The sequence below is a fragment of the Echeneis naucrates genome, chromosome 1 (genome assembly GCF_900963305.1).
Source record: "Echeneis naucrates chromosome 1, fEcheNa1.1, whole genome shotgun sequence".
Taxonomy (NCBI): domain Eukaryota; kingdom Metazoa; phylum Chordata; class Actinopteri; order Carangiformes; family Echeneidae; genus Echeneis; species Echeneis naucrates.
Window position 1 is genome coordinate 13,371,634 of NC_042511.1, and position 27,844 is coordinate 13,399,477.

At 39.6% G+C, this 27,844-nt stretch overlaps 6 protein-coding genes across 9 annotated transcripts; 2 read left to right on the plus strand and 4 right to left on the minus strand.

The window, feature by feature from the left end:
- The first annotated feature begins 2,169 nt into the window (after nucleotides 1-2,169).
- On the plus strand, nucleotides 2,170-4,756 carry LOC115046248 (erythroblast NAD(P)(+)--arginine ADP-ribosyltransferase-like). The gene is made up of 3 exons (XM_029506498.1): nucleotides 2,170-2,912; nucleotides 3,012-3,094; nucleotides 3,653-4,756. Exons 1-3 carry the CDS (start codon nucleotides 2,744-2,746, stop codon nucleotides 4,394-4,396), a joined length of 996 nt encoding a protein of 331 aa, XP_029362358.1. The 5' UTR covers nucleotides 2,170-2,743; the 3' UTR covers nucleotides 4,397-4,756.
- A 4,389-nt stretch (nucleotides 4,757-9,145) lies between these two features.
- Nucleotides 9,146-11,788, minus strand: cbln18 (cerebellin 18). 2 transcript variants are annotated; one of them, XM_029510315.1, is made up of 5 exons: nucleotides 11,681-11,788; nucleotides 11,137-11,250; nucleotides 10,842-11,021; nucleotides 10,240-10,371; nucleotides 9,146-10,044 (listed from the first exon to the last, which is right to left on the minus strand). In XM_029510315.1, the coding sequence occupies exons 2-5, from the start codon at nucleotides 11,228-11,230 to the stop codon at nucleotides 9,740-9,742; spliced, it is 711 nt and encodes a 236-aa protein (XP_029366175.1). In that variant the 5' UTR covers nucleotides 11,231-11,250; nucleotides 11,681-11,788; the 3' UTR covers nucleotides 9,146-9,739. The 2 variants fall into 2 exon arrangements, with proteins under 2 accessions (XP_029366175.1, XP_029366185.1); XM_029510325.1 differs by lacking the exon at nucleotides 11,681-11,788 and having other exon boundaries at nucleotides 11,137-11,275.
- A 1,561-nt stretch (nucleotides 11,789-13,349) lies between these two features.
- Nucleotides 13,350-16,759, minus strand: tppp2 (tubulin polymerization-promoting protein family member 2). The gene is made up of 4 exons (XM_029507625.1): nucleotides 16,621-16,759; nucleotides 15,462-15,653; nucleotides 14,800-14,953; nucleotides 13,350-14,169 (listed from the first exon to the last, which is right to left on the minus strand). Exons 2-4 carry the CDS (start codon nucleotides 15,650-15,652, stop codon nucleotides 13,978-13,980), a joined length of 537 nt encoding a protein of 178 aa, XP_029363485.1. The 5' UTR covers nucleotide 15,653; nucleotides 16,621-16,759; the 3' UTR covers nucleotides 13,350-13,977.
- A 2,017-nt stretch (nucleotides 16,760-18,776) lies between these two features.
- On the plus strand, nucleotides 18,777-22,743 carry ftr84 (finTRIM family, member 84). Of its 2 annotated transcripts, none has more exons than XM_029499645.1 (7): nucleotides 18,777-19,503; nucleotides 19,679-19,774; nucleotides 19,922-20,155; nucleotides 20,791-20,947; nucleotides 21,037-21,112; nucleotides 21,318-21,361; nucleotides 21,550-22,743. In XM_029499645.1, exons 1-7 carry the CDS (start codon nucleotides 18,931-18,933, stop codon nucleotides 22,089-22,091), a joined length of 1,722 nt encoding a protein of 573 aa, XP_029355505.1. In that variant the 5' UTR covers nucleotides 18,777-18,930; the 3' UTR covers nucleotides 22,092-22,743. The 2 variants fall into 2 exon arrangements, with proteins under 2 accessions (XP_029355505.1, XP_029355495.1); XM_029499635.1 differs by having other exon boundaries at nucleotides 21,037-21,093; nucleotides 21,308-21,361.
- Nucleotides 22,744-23,538: 795 nt separating this feature from the next.
- LOC115041837 (ecto-ADP-ribosyltransferase 5-like) lies at nucleotides 23,539-24,656 on the minus strand. Its single transcript, XM_029499678.1, has one exon. The coding sequence runs from the start codon at nucleotides 24,522-24,524 to the stop codon at nucleotides 23,829-23,831; it is 696 nt and encodes a 231-aa protein (XP_029355538.1). The 5' UTR covers nucleotides 24,525-24,656; the 3' UTR covers nucleotides 23,539-23,828.
- A 207-nt stretch (nucleotides 24,657-24,863) lies between these two features.
- Nucleotides 24,864-26,978, minus strand: LOC115041828 (ecto-ADP-ribosyltransferase 4-like). Of its 2 annotated transcripts, XM_029499656.1 has the most exons (3): nucleotides 26,838-26,978; nucleotides 26,535-26,677; nucleotides 24,864-26,415 (listed from the first exon to the last, which is right to left on the minus strand). In XM_029499656.1, exons 1-3 carry the CDS (start codon nucleotides 26,869-26,871, stop codon nucleotides 25,510-25,512), a joined length of 1,083 nt encoding a protein of 360 aa, XP_029355516.1. In that variant the 5' UTR covers nucleotides 26,872-26,978; the 3' UTR covers nucleotides 24,864-25,509. The 2 variants fall into 2 exon arrangements, with proteins under 2 accessions (XP_029355516.1, XP_029355525.1); XM_029499665.1 differs by lacking the exon at nucleotides 26,535-26,677 and having other exon boundaries at nucleotides 26,838-26,924.
- Between the last annotated feature and the right edge of the window lie 866 nt (nucleotides 26,979-27,844).

A 27,844-nucleotide genomic window follows, 5' to 3' on the forward strand; every position in this document is an offset into this window, starting at 1 on the left:
GTAACCAGTAATTTTTTTTTTTTTTTTTTTTTTTAAATAATGTGCGCAAATTTTTGTGACCCACTGAAGAAAGGAAATGTGTCATTGTGGTCCTAAAACTAATTTCCTTCGAAAAGCCACAGAACACTCTATTTCAGGAACCTACACGCAAGCTTGACAGTAAAATTCATACTCATGTAGGTATGTGTTTACCATTCAAGTGCATTTACTCATATATAGCAGACACACTTGAATGGTAAACACATGCCTACATGCATGGACGTTGAAATTCCGGGGAGAATAGAAACAATGACGAAGAGCAGACAGACTTAACGAGAAAAAGGAAACAAGATACACATCTAACGTATTATAATAATAAAAAAAATAAGTTAAAAAAAAAAACTTTTTTGCATGAGGAGATTCATCACTGAGTGAAATGACCCCAAGGTAGGCAAAAATCAGCCGCGATAAGAGCTGGTCAAATCTAAATGCTGAAGAAAGAGGCTTTGATGCAGCCTACCTTATCTCCTTTAGCATAGGAGACAATGGACTTACCTTTACAAATGATATGAAAAAAAGTCTGCATAATTCCTCACTGCAGCAACATTTAAAGCACCGCATTGTAGCTTCACCACAAGAGACCCTCATGACACTGAGCTGTGTGGCAGTTACAGACCCATACATATGGGAAAACTTCAGCCAAACCAGAGAGCAATGGCGAAGCCGCTTTGTGTGCATATTTCTGTTCAACTCATTTTCACTTTCTGGCAGATGTGTTTGCTAATGAGGGTTTAAATTTTTTATTTATTTATTTTTTTTTGATAGTGTAACTATGAATAATTTGGCCTGGCTGCTGTCATTCAGGTGAGGTTACATGGCCTCACCTGCCCTGTCTGATTGACAGCAGCATTTGCATTGTGTAATCGTTTCATAGCAGTTTTGTCACACTGACGACAAAAGTTTCATCTCTGCCTTAAATCAGTCAGGTCTGTTCCTTTTCACATTATTACTCTTGTTCTTCCCTCCTGCTTCCTCACAACTATTTTTTTCTGGCCATTTTGTTCATCCTGTCCCCGCAGCCCTTCTAACAAGTCCTCACCTTCCAGTCTTCTTTAGTCACCATGCATTTTTTCTTACATCTCTAATAGTTTCGTCTTCCTCTAATTGCTGTACCTTTTCCTCATCTTCAAATTACCCAGCCTGCCTCCTTTAAACGTTCTCTAAACAAGGCAGAATATTAAGAACGGAGGAAAGTGGTTGCTGTGTAGTGTGGCACGGGCGGCGCAGTTATGACAGTTATGTCACATAATTTCTTTACATACACCACTCGTCAAAGGCTTGGACTCCCTTTCCTATTCACTTGAATGTGAAAGTGTAACTTTTGGCTGCTGCTGTTACCTTCTCTGGTGAAACTGAGGGTTACAGCTCTCATCGTAAACATAGGAACATTTCAGAAGCTACTTTCAGAGAACTATTCGAATGCAAAAAATGGATGCATGAAATTCATTTGGGTGACAACTTTTATTCCTTTTCATGCTATGTCATAAACTGCATCACTACATTCTGTTATTTTGGCTTGGATCGTCTCACATCGGTGATTAACTGTTGATTTCTTCTGCTTCTCAAGAAAAACTGATTAGCTGTGGAATTATCTGCAAAATGTTGTGCCACAGGGTGAAAACAGGACAGTTTTTCTTTGCCTGGCAGTTTATTTGCTAGAGCTGATGTCGGACCAAATAAAGTAGTTAAAACTTATCCAACATTAACATCAGTAGCAGTACTAAAATGAAACATATCCATTAATATACTGGTAATATTAAGCTGGATATGAAGTGTATATTAATGCAGTTGTTTTTCTGCCTCTGTCAGTGATAAGACAGCTAAATAATCTGAAAGCATACATTTATCAAGTAGTGGGGTAAATTTCAGGAATCATTATGATAAATGGGAAACCAATGCTGACAATAATTTCAGTAATCATTCCAGAAATGCTCCTTTCTGCCATTGATCTAATATTACAGGTTTGTGGTTTATAACCCCAATGTGACCACATCATGATATGTTCCGTATCATATTCTGTGCTAAGAAAGTGGGTGTTAAAGAAAATTAGCAGTGTGGTTAGTGTGAAGAAGTGTGTGGGCACTTCAGACTTTTCACACAGATTAGCCATACCAATAAAAATACTTTAAATTTAACATTAGCCTATTTTAGGCGAGACATAAGGCACATCAGGAAACTGTTACCAAGATTTTTTTGCTCGTTCGTTTTCTTTTTTTAATGAAACTCACTCAAGAGCCTGGACTTTTATGGAACATCTAGGAAGAGATATCCTCAAAGCCTGCGAGAAACAGACTAATGTTATATATATTTTATTTATCTCACCACAGTGGAGAGGATAACGTCATTTAAGGGGGTCATCTAGGTTTTATTTTAGGATTTGGGACATTTCCGATAAAATCAGCTGCAACCATTAAAAGAAATCCTTGTGTTCCTCTCCTGTGCAATGTTGAACCCAGACATAAAAAATGCTTGGTGTAACTTGTTACCACTTACTACTCTCTTTTGACCAGAGTTCTTCTATTTTGTGATGAAGTTCAGACCTTCACTTCATCATGAAAAGACACAAAGCAATCGGAAAATCATACCAGTTCGTTTGTGTTTTGTTCACTTTTTGGTTCTGAGTAAAACATTCTTTGACTAATCAATTCCAACTTCTCAAAACAGCTTGCAAATATACTGTGGCTGTTCACCCACTTACTTTGACATGCAAATGTGCAAATGTGTGAGAACCTGTGACCTGTTTGACCACAAGAGTGGGGTATATATACAGCTTTCCCTCAGTCCCCAACACATGCTGAGGACTGGTTGTCCGATCAAAGCCTTTGGCCTGAGTCTATCACTTTGTGCTCAACAGCCTTTCATCCCGAAGACAGGTGAGTTCATCTTTCCGATCAACCTTTAAGATACATTGATTGTTGTACACATTTCCCATCTGACGGTTTCTGACTGTTTTTGTGTCACTCTTTTTCTAGCTGCTGCGATGAAGGTCCACATGCTGCTCTTTGCGTCCCTGTGTTTGCTCCTTTGCTTTGAACCACCTGTGGACTCCGTGAGTGTGAGTTGAGCCAACTCTGTGGCACTGAATTCACTTTAACATACAGCTGCTTCATCTTCATGAGGTAGGACAGTCCAGTGAGACAGGAAATGAGCTGATGCTGTGAGGGGAGATTCTATGCAGCAAAGAGTCAGGCAGACTCAGGGACTCCCCTGCTCAGAGCTCATGTGTTCATGTGGTGTGGAGCTTATCTTCTGTGGACTATTGAGCTGAGTAGAAACATAGTGGACAACACTTTTCTATCAACATCGTGTAAAACTGATTAAGGCGTATAATTCAAGTTTCTCAAAAATCTAATTATTGGATGTGATCCTTATTCTCTCTGGCTAAAATGCTTTTATTGTCACATCTTAGCACTTAGATGAGAGTCAGGACATGAACCCTGGTTCTGGTTCCATAGCCATTCTAAAATAAATCTCTTGTGGACATAATCCAATCAGATATTCTGATTTGGTGGTATGAAATAGATAGACATCTTTGTTTTATAATGTGGACATTCAAAATAATGAGGTACAATTTGACAATGACCCCTCTCCTTTCTGTTGTTTACCATTCCAGATCCATTTGAACCGCACTCGACAAGATGCCACCCCTGAAATCCCTTTGGACATGTTTGACAACTCAGTTGACGACATGTACTTTGGCTGCAAAAAAGAAATGATGGAAAGAGTAAACTCTCTATACTCAAAGGAAAGGTACACGCCAGTGTTTGCAGATGTCTGGAATAAGGCAGCAGATTGTGCAGAAGAAAAACTAAAACAAAAGGAGGATGCAGCTCTAACCAAAGATCACCTGCAGGCAATCTGTGTTTATACATCTAACTATAGTTTGTTTTACAAGAAACTCAATGATGCAGTCCGGACCAAGGGAGAGAGCTATGGCTCCAGTTTTCCATTTCATTCCTTACATTTCCTGCTAACATCGGCCATACAGATTCTGAATAACAACTATGAATGTCACACCACTTACAGACGGAACAACATTAGATTTTCCGGTCAGATTAACCAAATAATTAGATTTGGCTTCTTTGCTTCTAGTTCTTACAAACCAGATCTGGAAGAGTTTGGTCATCAGACCTGTTTCAAAATTAAGACCTGTTCAGGTGCTTATTTGAAAAATTATTCAGTTTTTGTCTCCGAAGCAGAGGTTCTCATCCCACCTTATGAGATGTTCAAAATAACTGGCAAAATTGCAGGTAAAAATAAAATTCAAAAACTCGGATTAAAGTCATGTAATTCTCTGTACGTCTTGGAGAGCGTAGGGTGTAAGAGCACTCTGAACTGCAAAGCTGCACTCAAGTGATACTTCAGTGGTTATTGTCCAGGAAGTCTCTCTGTCTTCTCTCTGTTCAACTTTTTTTTACATCTTTTGTCACATTTTCATAGTGTAACATTCAATTGTACAACAGAATGAAGCATTATCTACTTTGTGTGTTGACTATATCCTTTGTAACTGTGTGAGTCAGGGATGACGGCATTTTAGAGATATTGTTGGATATTTTCTTTCTGTTTTCATGAAATCAGTAAATTCATAATTGGTAAAAAGGCACAAAAGTCCTTAGTGGTCTTTACAGTCACACTTCACAATACAAACGACATAGTCATTGAAGGAAGATGCAGGAAGGATTTGATAAGTGATGTTTAATTAATAAAGAGAATCTTAATGGCTGACACAAAGTCTGTGAAGAAGATTACTGCTGTTTCAAAATGTCCCTTGTAAAGTTCCCGTCCCCAAACTTGACCCTGTTTCATTTACCAAATATCAATACTGGTAATTAAAACCACCTTCTCCTTTATATCCTCTAATCACAACCGACAGCAGAAAGAACAGCACAGGGAGGATTTTTGTACCACTTGTAATTTAATGGTGGCGCTGTCATGGTAACAAAAACATTTTCTAGTTAGTTTGATTTGAAAGTAATTGTTACTTTGCCATATTACTGTCTCTGTGGAGTAATTAGTTACCTGCTAAACTACTTTTCTGTTACTTTTACCAAAACAAATGCAGACAGCAAGGAATTAAACACACAAACAGCAAAGTTTTGTCGTTGCAAATAATAAAAGCACAGAAGCTCAAGTCAACTGTACTTCATTCAACAGTCAGCAGGATGCAGCATTGTAGGGCCTAATGAGGCCTATTGTGCATCTACCAGCAGTGGTTGCTATGTATAGATATAGTCCACTGAAATTACAGTAGTGTAATGAGAAGAAGGCCCAACTGCAGGTGTGAGGACACAGAATAATGTTGCTTTTTAAGTCATCAGTCAAAACTGCACAGTTATTCCTTTGTGTTTACGTTTTTATGGCTGAACTTGTGGTCAATGCTCCAATCGACAAAGAAATGTCATGTAAGACACTTCTCATGCTGCATGAACTCTACTTGAAAGAACCTGTACTCTAAAGATTAGGTTTGCATATTTAAATGCAATTATTTCCCTGTCATGGAAATGCAGATATAAAATTGCACAATATTATGGAAAATGGAAGAAACGTTGTGAGAGATTAAATGTGAGGTGTATGAGAAAAAACTGCTATCAGACAGCCAGCTCTCGACCACAATGTTTTCATAACTATCTGCTGAGCTGTTCCCAGCTCAGACACAGTCACTGTGGTTAGTTGTGCGACCAAAGTTGATATCGTTCATTTGGTGAATGTGTCAGTTGGTTCATACTGTAGTGATGATGGAGGACAGCATGGTGGAACAACGCAGGTGAAGTTGAAAATCTCTCTGAAACAGTCTAAGCTGAGCTTAAACATTAAACCATGATGGGGGAGGATTTATCAGAGGGCAGTATGTTAAGCTGCAACAGTTTCATTCAGCAGCCAACCTAATAAACAGACGACTACAGTGTGTAATGTATTTACCACCACACAGCAGAGAAATGAAGATCAAATGTAATGAAAAGCAATATTATCCAGCTGATAATATGATATGATCCAGCCGACTGAGAATTTGACTTGTGATATTTTTGTATTTTATATATAGAGTCATTCATTTTATTTAATTTGACCCGTATATATGTATACACACATTGTTTGACCCTGCTTCTCAGCCATACTCTTCTCACAGGTGATCATGCTCACTTCCTGCTCTCACGTCTTGTCCATCCTTTCATTCAGACTCAGGTCTCTGTTGTCTCCATACAATGAAGCAAGGGAAGATCGACTGCTCTGTGATCTTCCTGCAGGTCTGTGACTGCGTCTTGTTCGCTTCATTCATTCATCACCTTCCTATGTTCATTTTTAAACGCTCTTTTAGGACTCCCGTCCTGGCTTTAAGCGTCCTTCCTTGCACAGGAGTTTAGAAATGTGGCTGCTCAGCTTGCTTGCCTGGTTACCTGTGTGTGTGGGTGTGTGCGTGTTGCTCTCTGATTGGCTGTCTTTCTCCGTGCCATCACTGCTGATAGATTCGTAAGCGGAGGAAAACCTAAGCTGTGCTTCTGGTTTGAATGACATGGACATGGACATGAATGACATAAGTGTCATGGCCGTGTTGAACAGCTCTGCTTAAGATGTGCTATAAATCGAAATCCTTTCAAACTTTTTAAATTTGTGTTAGTGTTAATACAGACAAAATTCCTATCGAGGCTCAGAGTTAGATCAATTAAGTCAAAAAAAAAAGAAAAGAGAAATCTGTTTTTCAAAAGGAAGCGTGTTTTCACACACGTGCTACTCGGCTAATCCTGTTTTAATTTCATTTTGTAGGAAATGCAGAGTGAGGAAGTGAGTACCTTTTGGCACACAGACATTTTTTCATCATCTGAAGTTGACGATTCAGTTTTATCTGCTATTTCATACACCAATAATAAATATCTCACAGAGCTCTGTAAAAATAATACAATAAATCTTTCAGAACTTGTGACAAACTTTTTTAGTATGTTTGTTGAATTTTTTCTTCTAAATCTTTTGTGCATGAATATCAAAACATCCACATCTCACTGTAAGTATTAAAAGAAAAGGTCTTCCTGCTTATTTCACACGCCGTATTTCCCCCTTCATAGATGAATCGTTGCATCATTCACACCCCTGTCTGCAATTGTGCACATTTACATCCTTTTCTGAGTTCAAACATTTTTGAATACACTTTTTGAAAAGATCTACCTTAAACACACAGCAGGTATGAATAGGTTTTTTTTCTTTTTTTAATTTACCATTGGTGCCTAAGCTACTGACTGAAAATTATGTGACTTTTATGTGAACATTTTGACTTGACTGGGGAGTTTAGTAAGAAGGCCCAGCTGCAGGGGTGAGGACACGGGGAAATGTTGTGTTTCTAATCATCAGTCAAAACTCTGCGACCAAAAGTTGCTCATTATTCCTTTACATGTTTTAATTTAATCTCTTAACTCATAGCTACACTCAGCAAAGAAATGTCAATGCCAGACAGGACAAGAGATCAGGTTTGCGTATTTAAATGCCAATATATCCCTTCCATGGAAATATAGAGATAAAATAGAACGTTATTATGAGAGAGATTAAGCGTGAGGCGTGAGAAAGATCACTATCAGATGGCCAGCTCTGGACCATAATGTTTTTATAACCAGCTCAGAGACAGTCGCTTAGTACCATGAAAGTAACTTGTACAATGAAAGTGATTAAATGCACTTTTTCTGTTTGCTTGGCAGACACAAATACAGACACCTTCATACCAAATACCAGGTTGCAGCTCACCTGGCAAATCTCATGTGACCCAGTAATGTACCAGGAAGTCCCAGTGATCTGGCTTTTATTCTCTTCTTCCTGTCTCCCTCCTAAAACCTGCAGTGGGCTTTTTTTGGAAAATTGAAGTCATAGCTGTCAGACCTGTTCTTTGTCTTCCTTTATCAAGACGCTTGAGGAATATCTTTCCTTCGACACATCTCCCTGCTCTTTTCAGGAGCGTACAGTGGAATTATTACAAGCTCGGGAAGTAGTTTATTATCTCTGTAAAGCCATGAAACTCACATATGCTGTAAGGGGTGACTCCAAGCAGGTGACGACAAGCAGCTGCTCAGCTGGCGTCTTTCAGCAAGGATCCTAACTCTTCTGACCCTGACCTTTGACCTCCCTCTTAAGGGAGCAAATGAAACGAGAACCTTGCACACTGAAAGAACATGAAAACAACATGCTGTCTCTAAAGGTTCGTTATTAAGTAAAGGTGGCTGGTGGATGGAGTCCAAATTTCTGTTGGACCTGAACACCACACACCACATCACCTCCTTTGCAGTTCCCTTAAATGTGTAGAGGTAAACTAAAAAAAGCTGTTGTTGACTGACTGCCTGATAATTGAATGAGACCAGTGTACCTTCCTAGTTGTACTTCAGTTTTGTTTGTTGTATTTATACAAGTTTCAGGTGTCGAAATATTTGTGATGACTATTGAATAAAGGAGTTAGTCTGTCAATAGAGTAACTCTGTGTAATAATATAAATTTTCAGGGGAGTAATTCAGTTATATAAATGGTAGCCATAAAGAATAGATTTTGGTAGACTCCATATGCTATATGCATAAAAACCCAGACAGTAATAATAGCACTAATAATGTTAATGTTAATGTTAATAATAACAACACTATTTTGGCTATTATCAAAAGTAATGACCCTAACCCTAACCCATTTACTAAGTCACTTAATTGTCAGGCAGACACTTTAGTCCAGTAGAGCTTGAGATCCGACCTATTTCACATTTTTTGTGCTCCACGTTATCTAATTTTGTTCCCTGCATTCTCCCTCCTTCCAGGTGCTGCTGCATGCTGGTGCCAATAGACAAAGTGTGCCTAAATTTTGTGCAGCATGAAGGCCCTACTTATTGGGTTCATTTTGTCAGAACCTCCCTTCTTCATTTTGCTTTGGTGCTGTCAGCAGTGTTGGGGCAAAGTGGACAGAGGTGTGAGGAGGAGGGGCTGGTACTTTCCTTTTTTTTTTTTTTGTTTTGTTAAGTAATTAATTAATTATTGAGCCTTATGCATTTGGGTGTTACCATCCCTTGTGAAACTTTTTTTTTTTTTTTAGGTCCTGGGCTCTGTTCTATAAATCCCATTGTTTTTGACAAATATAACACACAAATTAAGGAAACAGCTCAGCCTTTATTTAAAATTGGACCTGGCCGCATTTGGATGAAGGTAAAGGTAGAAAACTATAGTTGGCTGGTGGAGCATGTGCTCACCGTATCATGAGTCACCACCAGGTAGCACTCTAATTCTACCTCTGTCTCTACTGGTCTGTGACACATCGATCACAATCACCCACATAAATAACCCGTTTTCAAAGAGGGCACTTCACTTCATTAACAAAACAGTGGCCCTCCACACTAGCAATGTTTTTCTGGCACCTTAGATCAGGGCTGTAAACTCAAGTACTCTGAACGCATATACAATACAATACAATACATGGTTATCAATATGTACACAGTTTAAAAAAGAAAAAGAAACATTTGGATCAATTTAAATTGGTAAACAATTACATTCATGCAAACTTAGATGACAGGTTTGGTGCCATTTATTTTACTCTTCAAATGCTTGGCCCCACTTTAACCTTCCTTCAAACAAATGAATGAAGTTGATTGAAAAATTTTTTTTAAATGTGACAGAGAACCCGTACAGAATTAACGTGATTTGAAATATGTATTATTTTCCTGTCATAATTTCCTGTCAAATTTTATAGCACAATATTAGTCGTCTAGAGTGGGGTAGATCAAAAACCCGGTGAAAGAGTTCAGACTCTTGACATTTCCACACAGCTGCCTGCCGCTGAGCAGCTCCACGTAGACCTGCCCTCCCTGCTGCAGGGACAGCAGCACCGACTGGGAGCTGCTGTCTTCTGAGTCCTCCCGGTTGTCCTCCCGAGTGGACGCCACCACCTCCCCGTTTCTCATGAGCCGTGCTTTGTAGTACATCCTCTTGCCCGGCACGCCCAACTTGGAGTAGACGGAGAAAGAAAAGGAGTACACTCCAGAACGAGGTGCTGTGAATATACCTGAAAGAAAGAAAGAAAAAAGGTGCTTTAAATTCAGACTGCGCAGTTTTTGTCTGTGATGAAATCGTTAGCGTTTATGTCCATCCATTAATTGCTCGCTCCCATGTTGTTATGGGATACGTCTCAGGCCGAAGCAGCTTTGTGCGAATGAATGGACGACAGTTGATTTGGTGTTGTGTTGTTTTGAGCACTTACCCAGAGCAGGGTTATAGCCACCTCCTTGGTTGAGGCTGATTATATCATAAGGAATGGGATTGTTTCTGGTGAGAGGTCCAAGACATTTTGTTCTGGAGCTCATAGAGGCTGTGAATGCAACTCGTGTCCCTCCTGAGACAGACGCAGAGCAGAAATATATAACCTCAAGTGAAATTCTGAATTTGTAGTTTTTTCAAATGGTACTTGCTAAGTTAAGGTAAAAATAGACATTTAGAAGAATGCTGAAGTTAAGTGATATCGCTTGTAACATCTGATCTGAGCTTTCTGTCTCATCAAGCATCTCTTGCATCAAGATGTCCTTGACTCAGATACATTATGATATTACACAAACCACACATTAAGTGCTAACAGGAAGCAGTAGCAAGTAACTGAGCAAATTATGCAAGTTTACCATCTCATATCTGGACTAAATTAGAAAAATTAAGACACAGTATCATTAAAGTTGTTGAGCATCTCCTTTCACCAAATTGTCCTTGAGAAGTTCTCAGAGTCAAAACAACACTTATGACTGCTACAAAGAGATACAGTTGAAATTTTCTTTGTTCTAGCTCTATGGGCGTCCATGTTCCATACAGCAGTACCTATGACTTCAAGGATGCTATCCCCCAGCTGGGAGATCCTTGCTGACAGGTCCATCATTCTCACAAAGATATGATCCTCCACTTGCTGGAGCTCTGTGTTGGCGCAGCAGCAGCCCCGCTGACTGTAGAATGCACATTTACAGTCCCAGTGGCCGCATGGAAACTCCCCCCGCCATGCCACTATACATGCAAAACAAAGAAAACAGCCTCGTCCTTATTTGCGCTTAGCTACAATGAAAACTGACACGCTCAGCCCTCAGCTGTGGTCAAATGTTCACTGCTGATAACGGCGTACCTGCCGCTGCGTGCAGGCTGCTGATAGTGATTTCGGCCCTCACACTGTCCAACAGCAGGCCCAAGGTAAACAGGATGCGCACTACAGCTCTCATCTCACAACACAAGTTAATGTCTGCAGACAAACAGATTCACAGTGAATGAATTTAAGGCATCTGAAAATAATGTCCCGGGTTCGAAAGAGAGATTTGTTTATAATCTCATAATCAATCGAAATGTTCCAAATATGCTACTTTTCTTTTAAAAAAAAATTAAGCTATGTTCTTAGAAACTGGAGCAGATTTCAGTCTGTAAGACATCCTCTGTTGAATAAAAGTTGAATAAAAGATCAAAATACATTAGATACAGGATACAGATACAACAAAACAAGGACATCTTAAGTAATCATAAGAAACATGCATTTTTGCCGCACGCACTTCTACAAAATATTTGATTCACTGCAGCCCAACAGCAAATCTCCTCTCCGATGCAAAATCCTACAGTCTAGGGGTTTAAAGCTTAATCGTAATCTTGATGATCACCAAAAGGTGAAAAGCAGTGCATACCCGCCAGGGAGTTGTCAGTTTTATCTCCAGATGGGTGCAGAATTTGTGTGTGCAGTCAGATGGCAGCCCTCGGTCTCCAGTGAACGCTCTATTCTGCTCATATACACATTTCTCGCTCTGTGCTACTTATCCTAGGTGTGACCGCTGGGAGAGGTTCTCAGTGAGGACCATCCTGCTGAGCTCCCGAGTGTGTATCAGAAGTTCTGACAGATTATATCTCATAGAGCCAGTGCGCAAATACACCGGTTATTAGGCCAAAGGTGTCACATTACCCGATGGGATCGCTCTCTCTCTTTGGATGTTTCTGATAAATCTGCTGCATTGTCTCTCTGAATTTGACATTGGTTCAAAGAATGGCCTACTTCAGCTCAGGCCGGGCTGTTCAGTGTAATGTGCATATCTTCTTGTTGTTCATCACAAACCATGAAGGCCACGCGGTTTAAGAAAAGAAAGTGTCAAGTTCAACGTTGATTCTGGTTTTATTTAAATAAGTTTTAACCAGTTGTGAAAAGATTTTAGCTTTTTGACTTTACCTGCAAATCACTGTAACCTCACCTTTTTCACAAATGCAGTTGAAATGTAGCTTTCTCCCACACAATGATTTTCATTTTTCCTAAAAGCTAAATATTTGATAATAACTTGATTTGAAATGCATACTTATTTTTTTTTTTTTTATGTTTTTAAAACTTTCATTCATGTTCTGGATGTCCCAAAAAATTTAAAGCTGGTTATAATCAATGTTTCCATGTCAGCAACAGATTAAATGACTACATGGAATGCACCACATAATTATTAGGAATTAAAAAAACCTCCCTCCTTTCTAAGGAACATTTCAGTGTATTTTAATTCATTACTTTGATTTTATAGCCCTCCACTCCACTGACTGAGCTCTCTGCAAAATAAAGCTGTCGCAGCTCATTTTATATAACTCTAAATGAATGCATGCATGTTGCCCTAAATCTAGTGGATTTGTAAAATAAATATGAACAAGAGTTTCACTATGTACTATTCCTTTCTTGAATAGTGGTATATTTTATCATTCTTTATGACGCGTGTGACCTACATTATACATGAGTCCAACTTCTGCTCGGTAAAATGAAATCCAAAGCCAGCATTCAACCTAAGCCTCAGCTGATTCTTATCAGGTGAGACCTGTTTTGTGGGATACAGAGGAGGAAAGCTGCCTTTAAACACGTGCACCACTTTGTCATATGGTTCCTATGAATCCTCCATAAATGCCACCAGTGTCATGTTGCAAGGAGGGTCCAGCTAGGATCTTTGTTCTATGTGGACTCTTTATATTGGTGAAACTGTATATTGGCATATATACTGTAGATTTCTCAAAATCAGCAGAGCTTATGAGAGGTTTTCCTGACTGAACCTTATGACCTGCAAAAAGCTTCTTTTTTTTTTTTTTTTTTGTTAAAACATTTCCATGAAATATTTGCTTTTATCTTCCTACTGTTTGCATCAAAAAGATAGATCATAGATTATTAGTCTTCATTATTCTGTGGAGATTGTAATTTTTCTTATATACATAGAATAATATAATTACATGCTGTAGCTCCCTGTAAAATGGGGACACTTCTTTCAATTACTTCAGATTTTTTTGGGTTTACCTTAAATGCATTTTTAGTCCATCCAGAGGAAAACAATTTTTTATTTTATTTATGAAGCGTAGAAATGAAATACAACAATGTGAAAGGATACATTACATGAGCATGAAAAAGTACAGAATCATATTGTCAGCATAGAAGAAATATATAGTATCCTATATGAAGTTTCAACTTCGCACTCACTTTGTTCTTCAATTTTTGATCTCCACATGATGTAGTCTATTTGTATGTATGTGTGATGAGGTGAACAAATTCCATGACAAGAAAAATAATGGGCACTAATTGGTGATTTATGAAAAGGGAGTGAAATATGCATTTGTCTTTTCTTAAAGGTGACTGGCCTGTTAGTCGTATTAAATTTAGCAGCACATAAACTAGGATAAAGTTTTTACAATACATGTTTGAGCAGTTTCGTCTTTTGGTGCTTGAAACTGCTGCAGGTAAATATAGTCACTTTTTTAAAATTATTTTCAGGATTTAGTTTCTTTGTTTCTTCTCCTTGAGAAAGAAGGAGAAAGTCATCACTTATGAAGACCTTTTAATCTCCAGTTACCTTTTTTTGTTGTTGACTTGTTTTCAGTGCTAAGAGCAGGTCCACAGTACATATACATATATCCTTTGTATTCAAAAATAATGCAAACAGTAAATTGTTCTTCGGGTTTACTTAATCTGTCATCAGGATTACGCCTCTTTCACTTTTTCATCATAAGTGCCACTGCCCTTGTAAGCTGCCACGTAGCCGCTGGTATCTGGGATGTCTGCACGCCCAGCCTTCCCTTTTCCTTTTCCAGACTCGTCGAACCGCTCCTTGTGTGATCCAGTGTACTTGGTGGTATCAGTCAGCCTGTCTACTGCTGCTGCCTTGGTCACTTTCTGAATATAAGGAAACGGGGAAAAATTACAGAGAAAAGTTATTTTAGATAACATACAAGTATCAGTTTTTACCTATGATAGTTATAATCAGAATCGCGTCACGAATCAATCGCGAATGCCACCTAAGTCTTTAACTTTAGCCTAAATCTGACTTCCAAAATATTCACAAGTCTTCGCAGATTTAAACAATTACACTGTGGACACAAACACACCCACACACACACACATTTTATCTCCTCTCCATTATTAGACCAAGGAAAAAACCAAGACAAATTCTTTGTGTGTTCATTACATACTTGACGATAAAAACGTTTCTGATTCTGATTAAAAATGAGATGGTGGCAGAGAGTGACTGCTAAATCTAAATAGTGGCCATGACCTACATAACCAATAAAAGTAAAGGATGCGTGAGCACATTGTTATGACTGTAACTCAATTATAGTATGTCCGGATTCACTCTGTTCTTTAGAGCGGTGAAGAGTCAGGCTAATTGCCATATTTAACAGCTTCGTCAGCAGGGTTTTTATATCGTAGTGTTTTAAGATAGAGTCACTTATTGACAAAAATAGATGATGGAGGAATCAGATGCCGCTCCACTGAGTATGTTGTTGTAATTCACAAAGTGCTCACAGTGATTCCGACGTTGGAGGGCTCCTTGCCAGCGATGAGACTGTAGAGCTGCTGTAGCGCCTCCTCCTTACTTTTGCCTTTAAAACGTTTGGGAGCCAACTCAGTCAGGGCTTGGTTGAACTGCTCAAATGTGATTACACGAGCAGACTTTGCCCTGAGAAACACAATATTGCAAAATGAGGAAAGTAATGAAATTATCCAAGTAATGTCAAGTGCCTATTAAGATTAGACCAATTCAAACCAAGGAAGGGGACTACCATTCAGTGATTATTGATTCTTACATTTTCTTGAGAAATCGGTGGAAGTTGAATGGGGCTGTACATGTTTTTCAAGCCTATTCGTCTAGAAAGCTACAAAAGGTTAAGTAATACACATCTCACACCAGTAATGTCATCACAAGAATTGACAAAGTTAAACATAGCATTTAGAAACATCATGACAACAGTGCCAGAGAAAACTACAGGCCATCTGAAAGAGTGCAATTGTGAGAAATTTTGAAATCATATCGACTTTTCAGCTCAGTATTGTTTCAGACATCCTTCCTTCCCGGGGGATTCCTCCTCATGGCCAGGCTGGTCCGCTAACTTTTTCTTGCCATGGCGATGTCAGCATTTTTTACTTTTTGTTAAATATATTGAATACTGAAGTGGGTGAAAACCTACTTGACTTTGGTGAAAATGATGTCAACATCTGTGGTGGTGACATTCTTGCCGTCGATGACGTGGCAGTCCTTGCAGAGCTTGGCGAAGTTTTTGCCATTCATCTCCTTCCCTGTGGCCTTGGTGTCTCCATGGACTGCAAACTTCTGGAAGGAGGTCTCCACCGCTGCTACGGAGATTGCGCCCTCAGCCATGCTGACGGATAAACATGCAGAACACGCACATCTCTCATCAGCATGCAGACAAATAGGAGGATTCAGGTATTGTTTTGTGTTGCATATGTATTGTCCTAAAGACATGGTTGTCCTTTTTAATGCAATGACAAAGTGTCTTTACTTTGCGGGATGTTCATCTGTGTTTTATCATTGTAAAGACATTTGGTGAAATTGAAGGCACTTATAAAAACTCTATTAGCTGATTGGCTTCTGGCCTGCCAAGAAAAACTGGCTGCCATGATCATCAGCCTAAGTGCATTAATATCTCTTCCTTTCTCGCACACCCGCAAAATCACACTCCTGCTGCAGATGCAAACTTTCACATCCATCACTCTTCTGTTCGTGTTACTCAAGCTACTCTAAGGCCAGTTTAATTCAATTAACTCCAAATCCAAATGGCTACTCTGCGGCTCAGTCTACAGTGAATGAACAAACATCTCCTCTCTTCTCTTCTCTCTTTCTCCTTCACTTTCTCTCTATTACATTCACCCATCACTTGTTGTAATACAGAAGGAAATCAACATGTACTTTCATTAATTGGCCTGTGAGGACATTTGGTGAAAACAGAAAAATGCTATTTGTAAGAAAAAATACAAAATAAAAGAAAGCATATTTTAGAGTATTTTACTTTCAATTTCTCATCTAGTTTACTTTCAATTTCCTATTTCTTTCATCATAATCACCATGTTGTTCAAAATGCCGAAGAAAGTTGCATACAATACACCATAAACAAAACAATTAGCGCTACAGATAGCTAGTCTTAAGTTAATATTTATTTCTGGATCTAAGATGTCATTGTGTCTCCAATAATGCCTTCCCAGTTATTATTATTGCTATAAATTGATCTACATCAAGTCATGGCAGCTGTTTAATATCTAATTTTAAATCCTCCTTTGCTGAATTGCTATTGGTGCTATTGCCAAAAATACATAGAGCGTAAAATGTACCTGCTGCTGTAAATAGAAGGATGCTATGAAAATATTCAGGAAAGTCCTGATTTGTGTACAGGTGCTTGATTTCTTCGTCCTCCTCCTCCTCTTTCGTCTTCTTTCTGCTCTGCCTCTCCTCCTTCCGGCCACTCCCAGGCTTTTCTCACAATGACGACAGAGATGAAGGATACAGAGAGGCGGGGGTCGGGGGGGAGGACAGAGGAAGGGAGGAGGGAGAGAGCACCAACCGGCACAGTCAATGACATCATGGGCACTCAGCCTCTCTTGTGTCTATTCATTCTCATTAGTTACTCCCTGCACAGACTTGTGTTATAAGAGTATTATATATATTATATTTATGTTGTTTCATTTCACTACATTCATTTTCGTTTTTGTGTCGTAAATAAGGTTATTTTCATTTCTCCCCTTTCTTCCCCTTTCATAGCGATCTGTCCGCTCTCCATCTCTCTCGCAGCCTTTTGGCTACTCTTTCTCTCTCCCAACTCTTTGTCACAACAGCACTTCTGTCTGGGCAGAGATGAGAGTGGCCCTTCAAAGGACAAAGAGCACTGACAGCATAAAGCAGACACATTACGCCAAACATAATCCCATCTCACAGCTTCATACTAGTCAAACTGCTCATCGCAGAGCAGGCAGCTGTAGACTTTGTCAAGAGTGATATCATTCTTTGTGAATAACGATCCATGTGCTGAGCGGTTTTCTGTAGCTAGGATCAAGTACGTAGCGCTGTTAGCATACTACAGACATTGTGATATCAAATTTTACGCTGGTTTTAGTTCCACAAACACAGTCATTAAACTTTACTCATAACTACACTGGATGAAATTTAGTTATGCTGACGTGCAATCCCTGCGACCCGACCACGGATAAGCGGGTGAAGCTGGACAGATGACGGATGTGCATTTCAAAGAAAAATATGGCTTCCTCTCGTAAATTGTTTCAAAATGCTTCTTGTGTAATATCTACAGGTGCGGGAAATGTGGGTTCACATTTGAGCTGGAGGCAGGAGCTGGCAGGTCTGAGCTGGGCCAGGAACCAGGTCAGCACACCCACCATGACGCATGCATGAAGAAGACAGGACAGAAGAATCAAGGAGCTAATGAAAGACAAAGACTAAAACCTGCAATAACAACAGTTTTAGCTTCTGAGGAAATATGTGTTCTTAAGGTGAGCTCAAAGGCAATGGAGAAAATTAAAAAAGAAAAACACACCTTCATATAGCCTTTAAAGCGCAACAGGTATAATGTTGTATTTACTAATAATGGGGGGGAATGGCCCAGACCTTTGGCCTGAGTGAAAGAGACATGCAAACAGCCACACCCATCTGCACTGACAAACACACACAGAACACAGGAGAAAAAAAAGGGCCAACACATTCAAACATTTCTGCCCACACTCTAGTTAAATTTAGGCAGAAACCGCAGTGTGAATGTGTGCATTAAAATCAATAAAGTGAGCAGTGAGAACAATTTCTTTTGAATTGCTGTTCCAGTCGGCGTGTCTACCTTTAGATGAAGCTAAATCTAAATATGTATATATCATGATGTGTTCTCACGTTGAAAGGTTTTTCATGTTTCAGATGTACTCCTGTGGGAACCCACACACTGATACTGATGTTTGTTCACAGGATAAACAGAACAAGTTGTTTTGACATCATGCACCATCATGAAACCTGGCGCTGCTGAAAGACTGAAACATTGACCAGTATAGTCTTCGTAACTGTTCATTTTAGAGGGACATTAAACAGCATATGAAAGCTTTCATGGTTTCTTTTGGGAGGTCACATAACAAAGAGCCTGCATTGACATCACGGTGAAACTAACTTTGTCGTTTGTTAGCTAACGCAAGCAGGAGACAGTATCAAGGATGAGCTATTTATCAGATAAATGGCAGCACCATGGTGTTCTTACATTTTTAATGTGGGCCGTGATGACATAAGATGGTATTTTTCCCACAACTTAACCTTGCCTTGCTGGCTGAGGTGAAATGTCTGCTTTGTAAGCAGATTCAGTCATGGTTGCAGACCTCAGTGCTGTCAGCTAAATGCTGGAAAAAAAGGTTCGGTGGGAAGCTCACCTGTTTGCTTACAGTGGAAACAAAGCTTCCCCTTACATATAAACAGGCAACGGCATTGTCTCTGGCTAGACCAGCAGGTATCGGTTCACTGAATGCAGTTGGACTAAGCGGTGTTTGGCTTCCTATTATATAGCAGAATTACTCAGACTAACAGTTGGCGTGTGTTCGTGTATGGCACAACTTGACTTGCAAGAAATCTGATTTTTTCAAATATTTCTCTCTGAGGTCAACATGGCCGAGTCTGGATTCCCTTTACCGCCAGAGGCTTTCTGTACATTGTGCGTGGACACAATGAGAGATCCAGTCACCATCCCTTGTGGCGATACCTACTGCCTGGACTGCATCAAAGTATACTGGGACCAGTTTGACCACATGGGCGTGTACAGCTGTCCGCAATGTCGGGCGACCTTCACACCAAGGCCTGCACTGAGACGTAACCTTCCTGACGTGAACAATGAGCCCCGGCGCCAGCTTCCAGAGCTCACTCCTTTCCCCTACATGCATCGTGAATCTTTCTGCGATTTCTGCGTTGGCCATCGTAAAAAAGCCGTGAAGTCGTGCCTCATGTGTTTGGCTTACTACTGCGAAACGCACGTCAAGCCTCATTATGAGTCGTCTACTTTCAAGAGACACAAGTTGGTGGATGAGACAGGCCACCTGGACAGGAAGATCTGCCCCCAGCATGAGAAAGGCCTGGAGTTGTTCTGTCGCTCTGACCAGATGTGTATCTGTGTTCTATGTACTGTCAGAGAGCACCGCAGCCACAACATCACCTCAGCAGAAGAAGAGCGCATCGAAAAACAAGTGAGATTGAACTGCCTCTTAATTTTGGCTGCATAAACTAGATGTTGTGATATGTCATGAATATTGATTTGGAGTCTCTCACGCAGACACTGCATCTACACTGATGTGATAGACTGAAAGTGAATGTTAGTCTACCGAATCAACCTGTCTTTTCACTTTTATGTCTTTGCATCAGAAAGTCCTGGTGGTCACCCAGACTGAAGTGCAGCACATCATCCAGGAGAGGATGAAGGAGCTGCAAGAGCTCAAGCATAATGTCGATGTTCTCAAAGTAAGAATGAAATTGACTGCTGTCTATATTTCACAAACTCCACCATAAGGGCGTTATTTTTCGATAAATTTAATTTGCACAGTCCATTGGTGGTGTCAGTGTGCTTGCTGCCTCTAAGACATCCTTATGGACCGACTTTATTTTTAGAGTGCTGCCCAGAGAGCACAAGCAGAAAGTGATAAGACTTTCCACGAAATGCTCCAAGCAGTGGAACGCTGGAAGGCTGAAATCCATCAGATGATAACAGCTAACATGCAGGCAGCGATGTCACAGGCTGAGGGCTACGTGGAGCGTCTGGAGCAGGAGATAATGGAGCTACAGCGCAGGGACGCAGAGCTACGGCACATACTCGAAACGGAGGACAACATCCACTTTCTGCAGGTGCTGCAAGATGAGAGCTGCAGGAAAAGTCAGCATGTTATTATTTTATTTATTTATTTATTTATTTATTTATTTATTTGAGTATATGATCCGGTGGACTGACTTTTCTCATGTATTATGCATTCATGGTGTGAAACCGTGAAGGGTGACAGAAGCAACTGATCTATATTGGTTACTCAAACTTTTTCTGGATGAGCGCTCAGCAGGAATGCAGCTAGCTGACCCTAAAAACTATTAGAGCGACTTTGTTTGTTTGTTTTTTTATTTATGTATTTCAGCTGTCAGGCAGTTGTCTGGTGCCAGTGTTTTCTTAAAGAAAGATCACATTTTATCACACGATAAAAAGATCAGCATTGTTATATGAAGTAATAATAATACATTGTACTTATATAGCATTTTTGAAGACAACATTCAAAGACACTTTACAGAGAAAACCAGATGAAATTAATAGAGATAATGCTGTCAATGTTACAACTTTATGACAACGCGTGCTGAATATCACAGAGTGGCGAGTTCAGGCAGTCAGGAAAATGCTACCTTTATGTTGTTTGGATCAAATTCTGCTGCTCTTTTAGACCTTTTCTGACTCTGGCTGGATCATGGCACTTATTTTCTTTTCTAACCCTTTTGAGCAGAATTTTCCAACCCTGTGTGTTCCTCCTGAGGCCATGGTGCCCAAAGTGCTCATCAACCCTCAGTTCTCCTTCGGAGAGATGAGCAAGACGGCCACAGAGATGAAGGAAAATCTGGATGACATCTGTAAGAAGGAACTGAGCAAAATCTCCAAGACAGGTTTGTTCCAGCATGCAAAAGTCGCAAGTTATAATTTTACTGTGACAACCAAATATGGGACAAACTCGAATTCTGCATCTTCTTCACAGTCAGCGAAACCCCTGTGTACATACTTTTGCCAAGAAATGGAAACAAGAGGCTTAAAGGTAAGTGTCTTTCAACTGAGTGCATGAATATTGATTAGAAAGCTTTATTATAAAAGTGTGTATATATGTAGGTACTAATTCTTTGAAATAGATTTTTATTATTAAAATAATGTATAATTTGGATTATTATCATTATTATATGAAAACTGATTATACTATGACTATATAACTACGAAAACTGCAACTATTCTCAATAGTCTTTTTATTCTAACAGTTCCCTCCAGGGTGGATTTTCAGGAGCCGAAAACAAGAACTGACTTCTTGCGATGTGAGTTTAAATATTAATACTCTTATTTTTTTTCTTTGAAAACAACAATATTTATTGAAATTCTGTGGTAATAGATTAGACTGAAATTATTTTTTTACTCAGATGATGCGGGGGGACAAAAGTTAGAGGATGGATAAGGACAAACAGAAATGATTAACAAATGTGTGCTGTGGCTCTTTTTCACTCAGACTCCTGTAAGATGTCTTTTGATCCAAACACAGTCTATAAAGAGCTGGTTCTGTCTGACGGAAACCAGAAGGTGACGCGCAAAAAAACCGTGCAGTTTTACCCAGATCACCCAGAACGCTTTGATGGCTTCTCCCAGGTACTGTGCAAGGAGCCTCTGACTGGTTTCAGATTTTACTGGGAGGCAGAGTGGGGTGGGGAGTTCTCCATCGGCGTGGCCTACAAGAGCATCAGCCGGAAAGGGAAGAATTCGCACAGCTTGCTGGGCTACAACGATAAGTCTTGGAGCCTCCTCTGCTCAGAGTCAGGTTACTCTGCCTGGCACAACAAAACAGACCATGACCTCCCTGATGCTCCACGGGCAACAAGGATTGGTGTGTACCTGGACTATGCAGGCAACACTGTTGCCTTTTACTCAGTATCACAAACCATGGAGCTCATCCACACTTTCAAAGCCCAGTTCAGTGAGCCTTTGTACGCTGGCTTTGGTGTGGGCTCCTCAGTTACTCTTTGCCAACTGAAGCAGAGTCCTAGTCCTTACTGAGATTTCAAAAAAATAAGATCAGCGGTAAAAGGGTTAAATATCGGATCTGCAGCACAATATATTTCCTGCAAAATGAGCTTTAACTGCTTTCTTAAACAGATTATATTGTTGTGACCACACGCTGTACATTCTGGCTATACATTTTATCTTTTTATCTTTATCTGTTCATCTCAGGCTGATTCTATCTCAGTGCTGATTTAATACTGTCACTGCTGGTAAAAATGTAGTTACCAGTAAAACAATATCTTTAAATTACACATCTGTGGGTCCATGAGAAGCTGCGTTCCCTCAAGGAATGTAGACTGCTAATGTCTTCTCTGAGAAGTGAGAAAAGTACTTCTGAACAAGCCCCTCTCCATGTGTTTATGAATCTCTTCGATCTCTTTTAAGGACTCCCCCCCCCCTTACTCCCTCACTTGAATGCTTTGAGCAACCACACTTGCCAAATAACATCTATTCAGTCTAAATATGGATCATCAGTATGCAATGAGATTTGAATCACGTTTTGGATGAAGCTCTTTTCTATTCTTATATTTTATTTGGTGTAAAATATACATTTTAATATCTCATATATATTTTGGGGGGTTGCTGGAGCCAATCCCAGCTCACACTGGACAGGTCACCAATCCATCACAGGGCCAACACGCAGAGACGGGCAGAGACCAACAACCACTCACACTCAGACCTACGGACACTTTAGAGTCACCAGTTAGCCCAAACATGGTGTCTTTGGATGGTGGGAGGAAACCCACACAGGCAGGGGGAGAACATGCAAAGTCACACAGAATTTTGGTTCTTGAGCATGTATTTTACTGAAGTAAGCTCAGAGGTCTATGTATTCTTTAATGCAAAGCTTTCAGCCTCACCTCCCTGTGTCTTAACTGATCAATTTGCTGTAAATGGAAAAATTAATAAATGCAAATTTTAACATTAATATTGCTGTTGATAAATATAACATTCCTCTTCAGCACTGTTCAATTACTTTCCATAGATACACAATAGCTTCCCTATTCAAATTATGCCAAAATCACAACAACTTAATATATCATAGCTTTATTGGTTATTTTATAAATAAACCAAATCTGATCAAGAATAATATTTGTAGTAAAGGGGAAAAAATAATTTGGGGTCAATTCTGTCAGCATAAAGGCTGAGTCATTTTTGTAATATTACTCACTGGGTGACTAGTGATTTTTCCTTTTTTGACACCTCGGTCAGAGTGAGGAAAGAAAAGTACCTCTGTTATTTACCAGTAGATGTCACCATTTCCCTTATTTCAGGTTCAGGACACTGGAGGCCACAATTAGCACATTTTCATATAGTAACACTTTCTAATGGAACTTAATTGTATGCAAAGACCAACTTTATAAAACCTTTCTAGTAAAATATTCAATTAAAATTTTATGAAAATAGAGATAGCACATGATCAGACTCTCAAACCTTTTATTATTTATAATTCACCCCACAGTTGATACTCTAATACATGTGTTGTACTTTTGCTAAACACGTCTCATTTCATATGAAGAGGCAGTGGAATGTCTTAAAGAGCACAGATTCATCGATGAAGTCCCATTATCCAGATCGGTTATCCTACAGCACCACAGCACCACTCCTGCACCCATGACCATTAAAATGTATTTTACATTAGTTATTTAATTCATTTAAAATGGCTCCATCTTGATCTATTATTCTTGTACGAGTAGTTAACTGTATCTACAGCATGTGCTGTTGCTTACTTCAGAAAAGCGCACAGTTCAAACTGGAAAGTGTCTTTCCTGTACTCTTGACTTTATAGACCACCTCACATGGCAAACTCTGCTGCGTTGATCTCCTCTCTATCTTTGTGACTTTAAAGACTTCATATGGAGGAATCAGCACTTCTCTTTCTGACTCTCCAAGCCTAGAGTACAGCGAGATATCTGCTCCAAAGCATGAGGCAATCTCAAAGCATGATTTCTCCCCAAATCTGTCAGCACTGGGGTACCAGCCCATTGAGCTTGAGGTGAACGAGCCAAAGCGAATCATCTTATTGAGAACGCCTTGGCTAAAGTAACTGTCGACTCGCCGATAACTCGTCACACATCTTTCTGCTTCAGGTTTTCGAGAGTTGAGCTTTTGAAGGGCATCGGTGAGGAAAAAATGAAGCGAGTGATATCTGAACGTGGTTGCGTACACAGATCTCTGGGTTCTAACTGCATTATTAAAATCAAGATATACATTTGGTTTGTCTAGAGTGTAAACGTAGATAGCCATGACCTGTTCTTTTTCCAGTGCAGTGGACGGCCGGGTCCCTTTTCTACGCTTCCATTTCTTGTTGTAATATTTATCTGCTTCAGTCCAGGCCAGTGCGAAATTTTTGTCTTTGTTCTTCTCATTTGCGAGGTACAGCTCCTTCACTTTGTAGGCCATCTTGTCTTTGCAAGCGTCGTACATGTCATCGACAGCATTTGGAGCCAGATCCAGTGGAATTTGGCCTTTTGAACCAGAATCAGTAGAGTTCTGCTGAAGTAAATAAAACCAAAGAGGAAAAGCTTCATTTGTGATAACCTCACATTCAACAGTAAGCCATCATTTTACACACTACCTTTCCGTATACTAAAGAGATGCTATAGGCCATTAGCACTGAAGCCCAAACTGCTATCACAGCCATGTTCTACCTGCATGACAAAACAAATGAAGGTGGTCAAAACAAAGACTCAGAGTCAAAAGAAAGTTTCCCCCAAAAATGTTAAATACAAAAAGAGGAATGAAGGCATTTCTTACTTACCACAGTTCACTTCCCTCCTGCTGTCATGATACAAAGTGTTATCCGAGCTCAGTCTGGTCTTTCACCAGGTGCAGCTCATTCCAATCAGCTTTTATCAAGGCTGCACATTTAGCCTCTTCCCTGTGATTGTAACGATTTAGACCTTTTTGCACAGCAGGCCTTTGGCAACTGTTGACCATATAAGATATGAATAGTGAGATTCTATTGTACAGTGTTTTTGTCACAGTCAAAAGTCAGTGCAGTGAAATCTCAAAAACATTTTCTTTATTGTTTCTTTCTTTTTTTGGGGGAGGGGTCTGCACATCTCCCCACAAACTTTCAAGTCTATCTCATGCAGCAGAAGTTATCAGTGACCAGCAGTCACCTGTATTATTGAAATAATTGAAAACATTTGAGAGCAAAGGAAGTAAATAAAATGTCAATTGAAAGGGCCCATTTGATTTATGTAGTAAAACTGCTCTTCATAAAATAACAATACAACAAGAAGTTATATGTATAACAAAATACAACAAAAAAGTCAAACAATAGTTGTTTTTTTTTTGTTGTTGTTGTTGTTGTTTGCAACCAATCAGGAATGTCATAAAAAAATGTAAATGATTAGATTGTTTTGAATTTTTTTTTGTACCTCATTAATATCCCTTCTTGCTTTTTTCATGCACTCATAACTCTCAACACCATCACTATAATGATGAGCACTAGCAGAGCACCCATCACTGCAGCCACAAAACACTCCTGCCTGCGTCTTAGAAGCACTAAAGAGACGATTACCATCATTATTACACATATGAACATTATCCAAGCATTGACTTTATACCGGTGTGCTGAAACAATTCCAACGTATGTTTTCATCTGATTTCCATTTAGCTTGCAGTTTAAATGGCTTGTTGATCTTTTGGTGCTCTCTAGCTTGTAAACCACACTGCACCATAGGTCACTTGTTAGGACCTCAGTGATTTTGAAAACCTCGTACGGAGGTATGAGCACCTGAACCGCCGTTTCCTTTGCAGCAGAATAATATGTCACATCTGCCCCGAAGCACATGTAGATTTCAAAACAAGACACGTAGTCGTTGATATCTTCATGACCCAATGAGGACTTAGACATAGCTGCCAAAGTAAAGGCACCAAACCGCATGTCTTTGTTTGCGACATTGTGTTGAAACTGTTTCCACGTCCTGTGATAAGTGGTTCTGCACACGGTCTGATTGTGATGCAAAAGTTGAATGGCGTCAGTCAGGTAAAAGTAGAAATAGTGGTACAAAAATCCAGAGGTGCTGTACTTGTGTTTCCCTCTTTGCACTGCTTTGTTGAAATCTTGTTGGATATGTTTCATCTTTGTGTAAATATACAAGACTATGGTGTGGTCTTCTTTCAGCAGCCCATGCGCAGGTTTTTTCACACCTCTTTCACCTAAAGCCCAGGCAAGGCTGAAGTTTCTGTTGTAGTGCCACTCGTGCACGCCAAACTGGTCAATAATGGAGGCTGCTTCAGATCGGCATCCGTCATACATGTCATCGATGGACTCCGTCGCCATATCCATGGGTAAAGCTTCGGGTTTCTGCAGTTAAACAAAAGAAACATTCTCATGAGCAAAACCAAAAGTTACACAAAGTCTGTTTAAAATCTCATATATAAATATGTTTTTGCCGCATTTAAAAGAAAGACCTCTTGTCTCACCTCAACAGGTTTCTGAGGCCACAAAAGTATTAGCAATGACTCAGGAGGCCACAGGAGCAGCACCAGCAGCAGCAGGATGCAAAGAGCTGCCGAGCTTTTCACAGTTTTCAGCCCACAGGCTGTTTTTTTGCCAAACTTGATATCTAAATTGAGACAAGATTACATAATTTAAATCTGGAATAAAGATATAACTATGGCTAATAAAACCACAATCATGACCCAGCTGAATATATCTTATTTGCCTGAGTAGATATCGCCAGCTTCTATGCTAAAGATAGATTAAATCTGAGCCTTGTGGCTTACCTTGAGTCTGTGAAGGGCTTTTTAGCAGCAGCATGTTATTTCTTAAATGTGGAGAGTGCAGATGCAAAGTCAATAAGAAAACCCGTCCTCACTGGATTTCCAGGTACAACCACAAAGACCAGGCAGTCTTTTGAAGCTGAACAAACCCCGTTCCTAACTCTACAGGTCCGCTGTATGCCTGCGGTGTTTAAACAGCGTCATGAATTCTGGGAAGAAATTGAACAAAAGAAAATGCAGATGTTTGTTTTTTTTTTCTCTCTCTCTCTCTCTCTCTCTCTACTTTGTTCCCAGCATTTTCCCTTGCTGCTTTTTTTGTGTTTGTCACATGTTAATGCTTCACAATGGGTCTGTTACTGTTTGATTTGCAACACGGAGGTAGGTGTTAGTTGCACAAGGTGTATCCTGCTTAGCAGAAGACATTTCTTAGTGTAACCCTAACAACCTAAGCTTAATAACAAAAATACACGGATTCATCTGGATCTCTAGAGGAGCTTAATATTCAAGATGATTTTTATAATAGTAATCACATGCGCCACGTAAAAATTCTATTAGTAAAGATTATTTTTTACATTTCTAGTTGTGCACACTTGTGCTACTTCATGCTAATCCTTGCTTAAAGTGAGAAGAACCTGCTCGTGCAGATACTGTGTATTTCCTGGGAGAGAGTTGTGAAGTTCAAAGCCAAAACCCTGGCCCAAAGTTTATTTAGTGTATACTGCCATCTACAGGACAAATATTGGACAGTTTCCTTTTATTTCTGATTGGGCCAAAATGGCATGATAAGGGCTTTAATACAGAAGAGAGATTCCAGTCCAAACTTGTAGACATGCAGCCAAAACAGTTTGTTAACAAGTCCATAGAGAAATTTAACTTGATTGCCAATTTTCCATTTGGCTTAGTTGTACAGGTGTCATGTCCAAAAACTGTCAAAGACTACCAAAGAGGAAATACAACCTGAATACAGTATTTCTAAAAAGATAAAAGGTTACATGTAAGTCCAAACAAAG

Bases quoted from the DNA above. Each gene is read 5' to 3' on its own strand.
- LOC115046248 (XM_029506498.1), top strand. From the start codon at position 2,744: ATGCAAATGTGCAAATGTGTGAGAACCTGTGACCTGTTTGACCACAAG. The intron at 2,913-3,011 runs GTGAGTTCATCT...CTCTTTTTCTAG, and splicing joins GCCTTTCATCCCGAAGACAG to CTGCTGCGATGAAGGTCCAC. The intron at 3,095-3,652 runs GTGAGTTGAGCC...TTACCATTCCAG, and splicing joins CACCTGTGGACTCCGTGAGT to ATCCATTTGAACCGCACTCG.
- LOC115041828 (XM_029499656.1), bottom strand. From the start codon at position 26,871: ATGCTGCTGCTAAAAAGCCCTTCACAGACTCAAG. The intron at 26,678-26,837 runs GTAAGCCACAAG...GTCTCAATTTAG, and splicing joins AAGCCCTTCACAGACTCAAG to ATATCAAGTTTGGCAAAAAA. The intron at 26,416-26,534 runs GTGAGACAAGAG...GTTTAACTGCAG, and splicing joins GGCCTCAGAAACCTGTTGAG to AAACCCGAAGCTTTACCCAT.
- LOC115041837 (XM_029499678.1), bottom strand. From the start codon at position 24,524: ATGTACGACGCTTGCAAAGACAAGATGGCCTACAAAGTGAAGGAGCTG.
- tppp2 (XM_029507625.1), bottom strand. From the start codon at position 15,652: ATGGCTGAGGGCGCAATCTCCGTAGCAGCGGTGGAGACCTCCTTCCAG. The intron at 14,954-15,461 runs GTAGGTTTTCAC...TGTGTTTCTCAG, and splicing joins ATCATTTTCACCAAAGTCAA to GGCAAAGTCTGCTCGTGTAA. The intron at 14,170-14,799 runs GTGAGCACTTTG...CCTTATATTCAG, and splicing joins CCTCCAACGTCGGAATCACT to AAAGTGACCAAGGCAGCAGC.
- ftr84 (XM_029499645.1), top strand. From the start codon at position 18,931: ATGGCCGAGTCTGGATTCCCTTTACCGCCAGAGGCTTTCTGTACATTG. The intron at 20,156-20,790 runs GTGCTGCAAGAT...CCTTTTGAGCAG, and splicing joins ACAACATCCACTTTCTGCAG to AATTTTCCAACCCTGTGTGT. The intron at 21,362-21,549 runs GTGAGTTTAAAT...TTTTTCACTCAG, and splicing joins AAGAACTGACTTCTTGCGAT to ACTCCTGTAAGATGTCTTTT.
- cbln18 (XM_029510315.1), bottom strand. From the start codon at position 11,230: ATGAGAGCTGTAGTGCGCATCCTGTTTACCTTGGGCCTGCTGTTGGAC. The intron at 10,372-10,841 runs GTACTGCTGTAT...CGTCTGTCTCAG, and splicing joins TAGCATCCTTGAAGTCATAG to GAGGGACACGAGTTGCATTC. The intron at 10,045-10,239 runs GTAAGTGCTCAA...TCTTTCTTTCAG, and splicing joins TGGCTATAACCCTGCTCTGG to GTATATTCACAGCACCTCGT.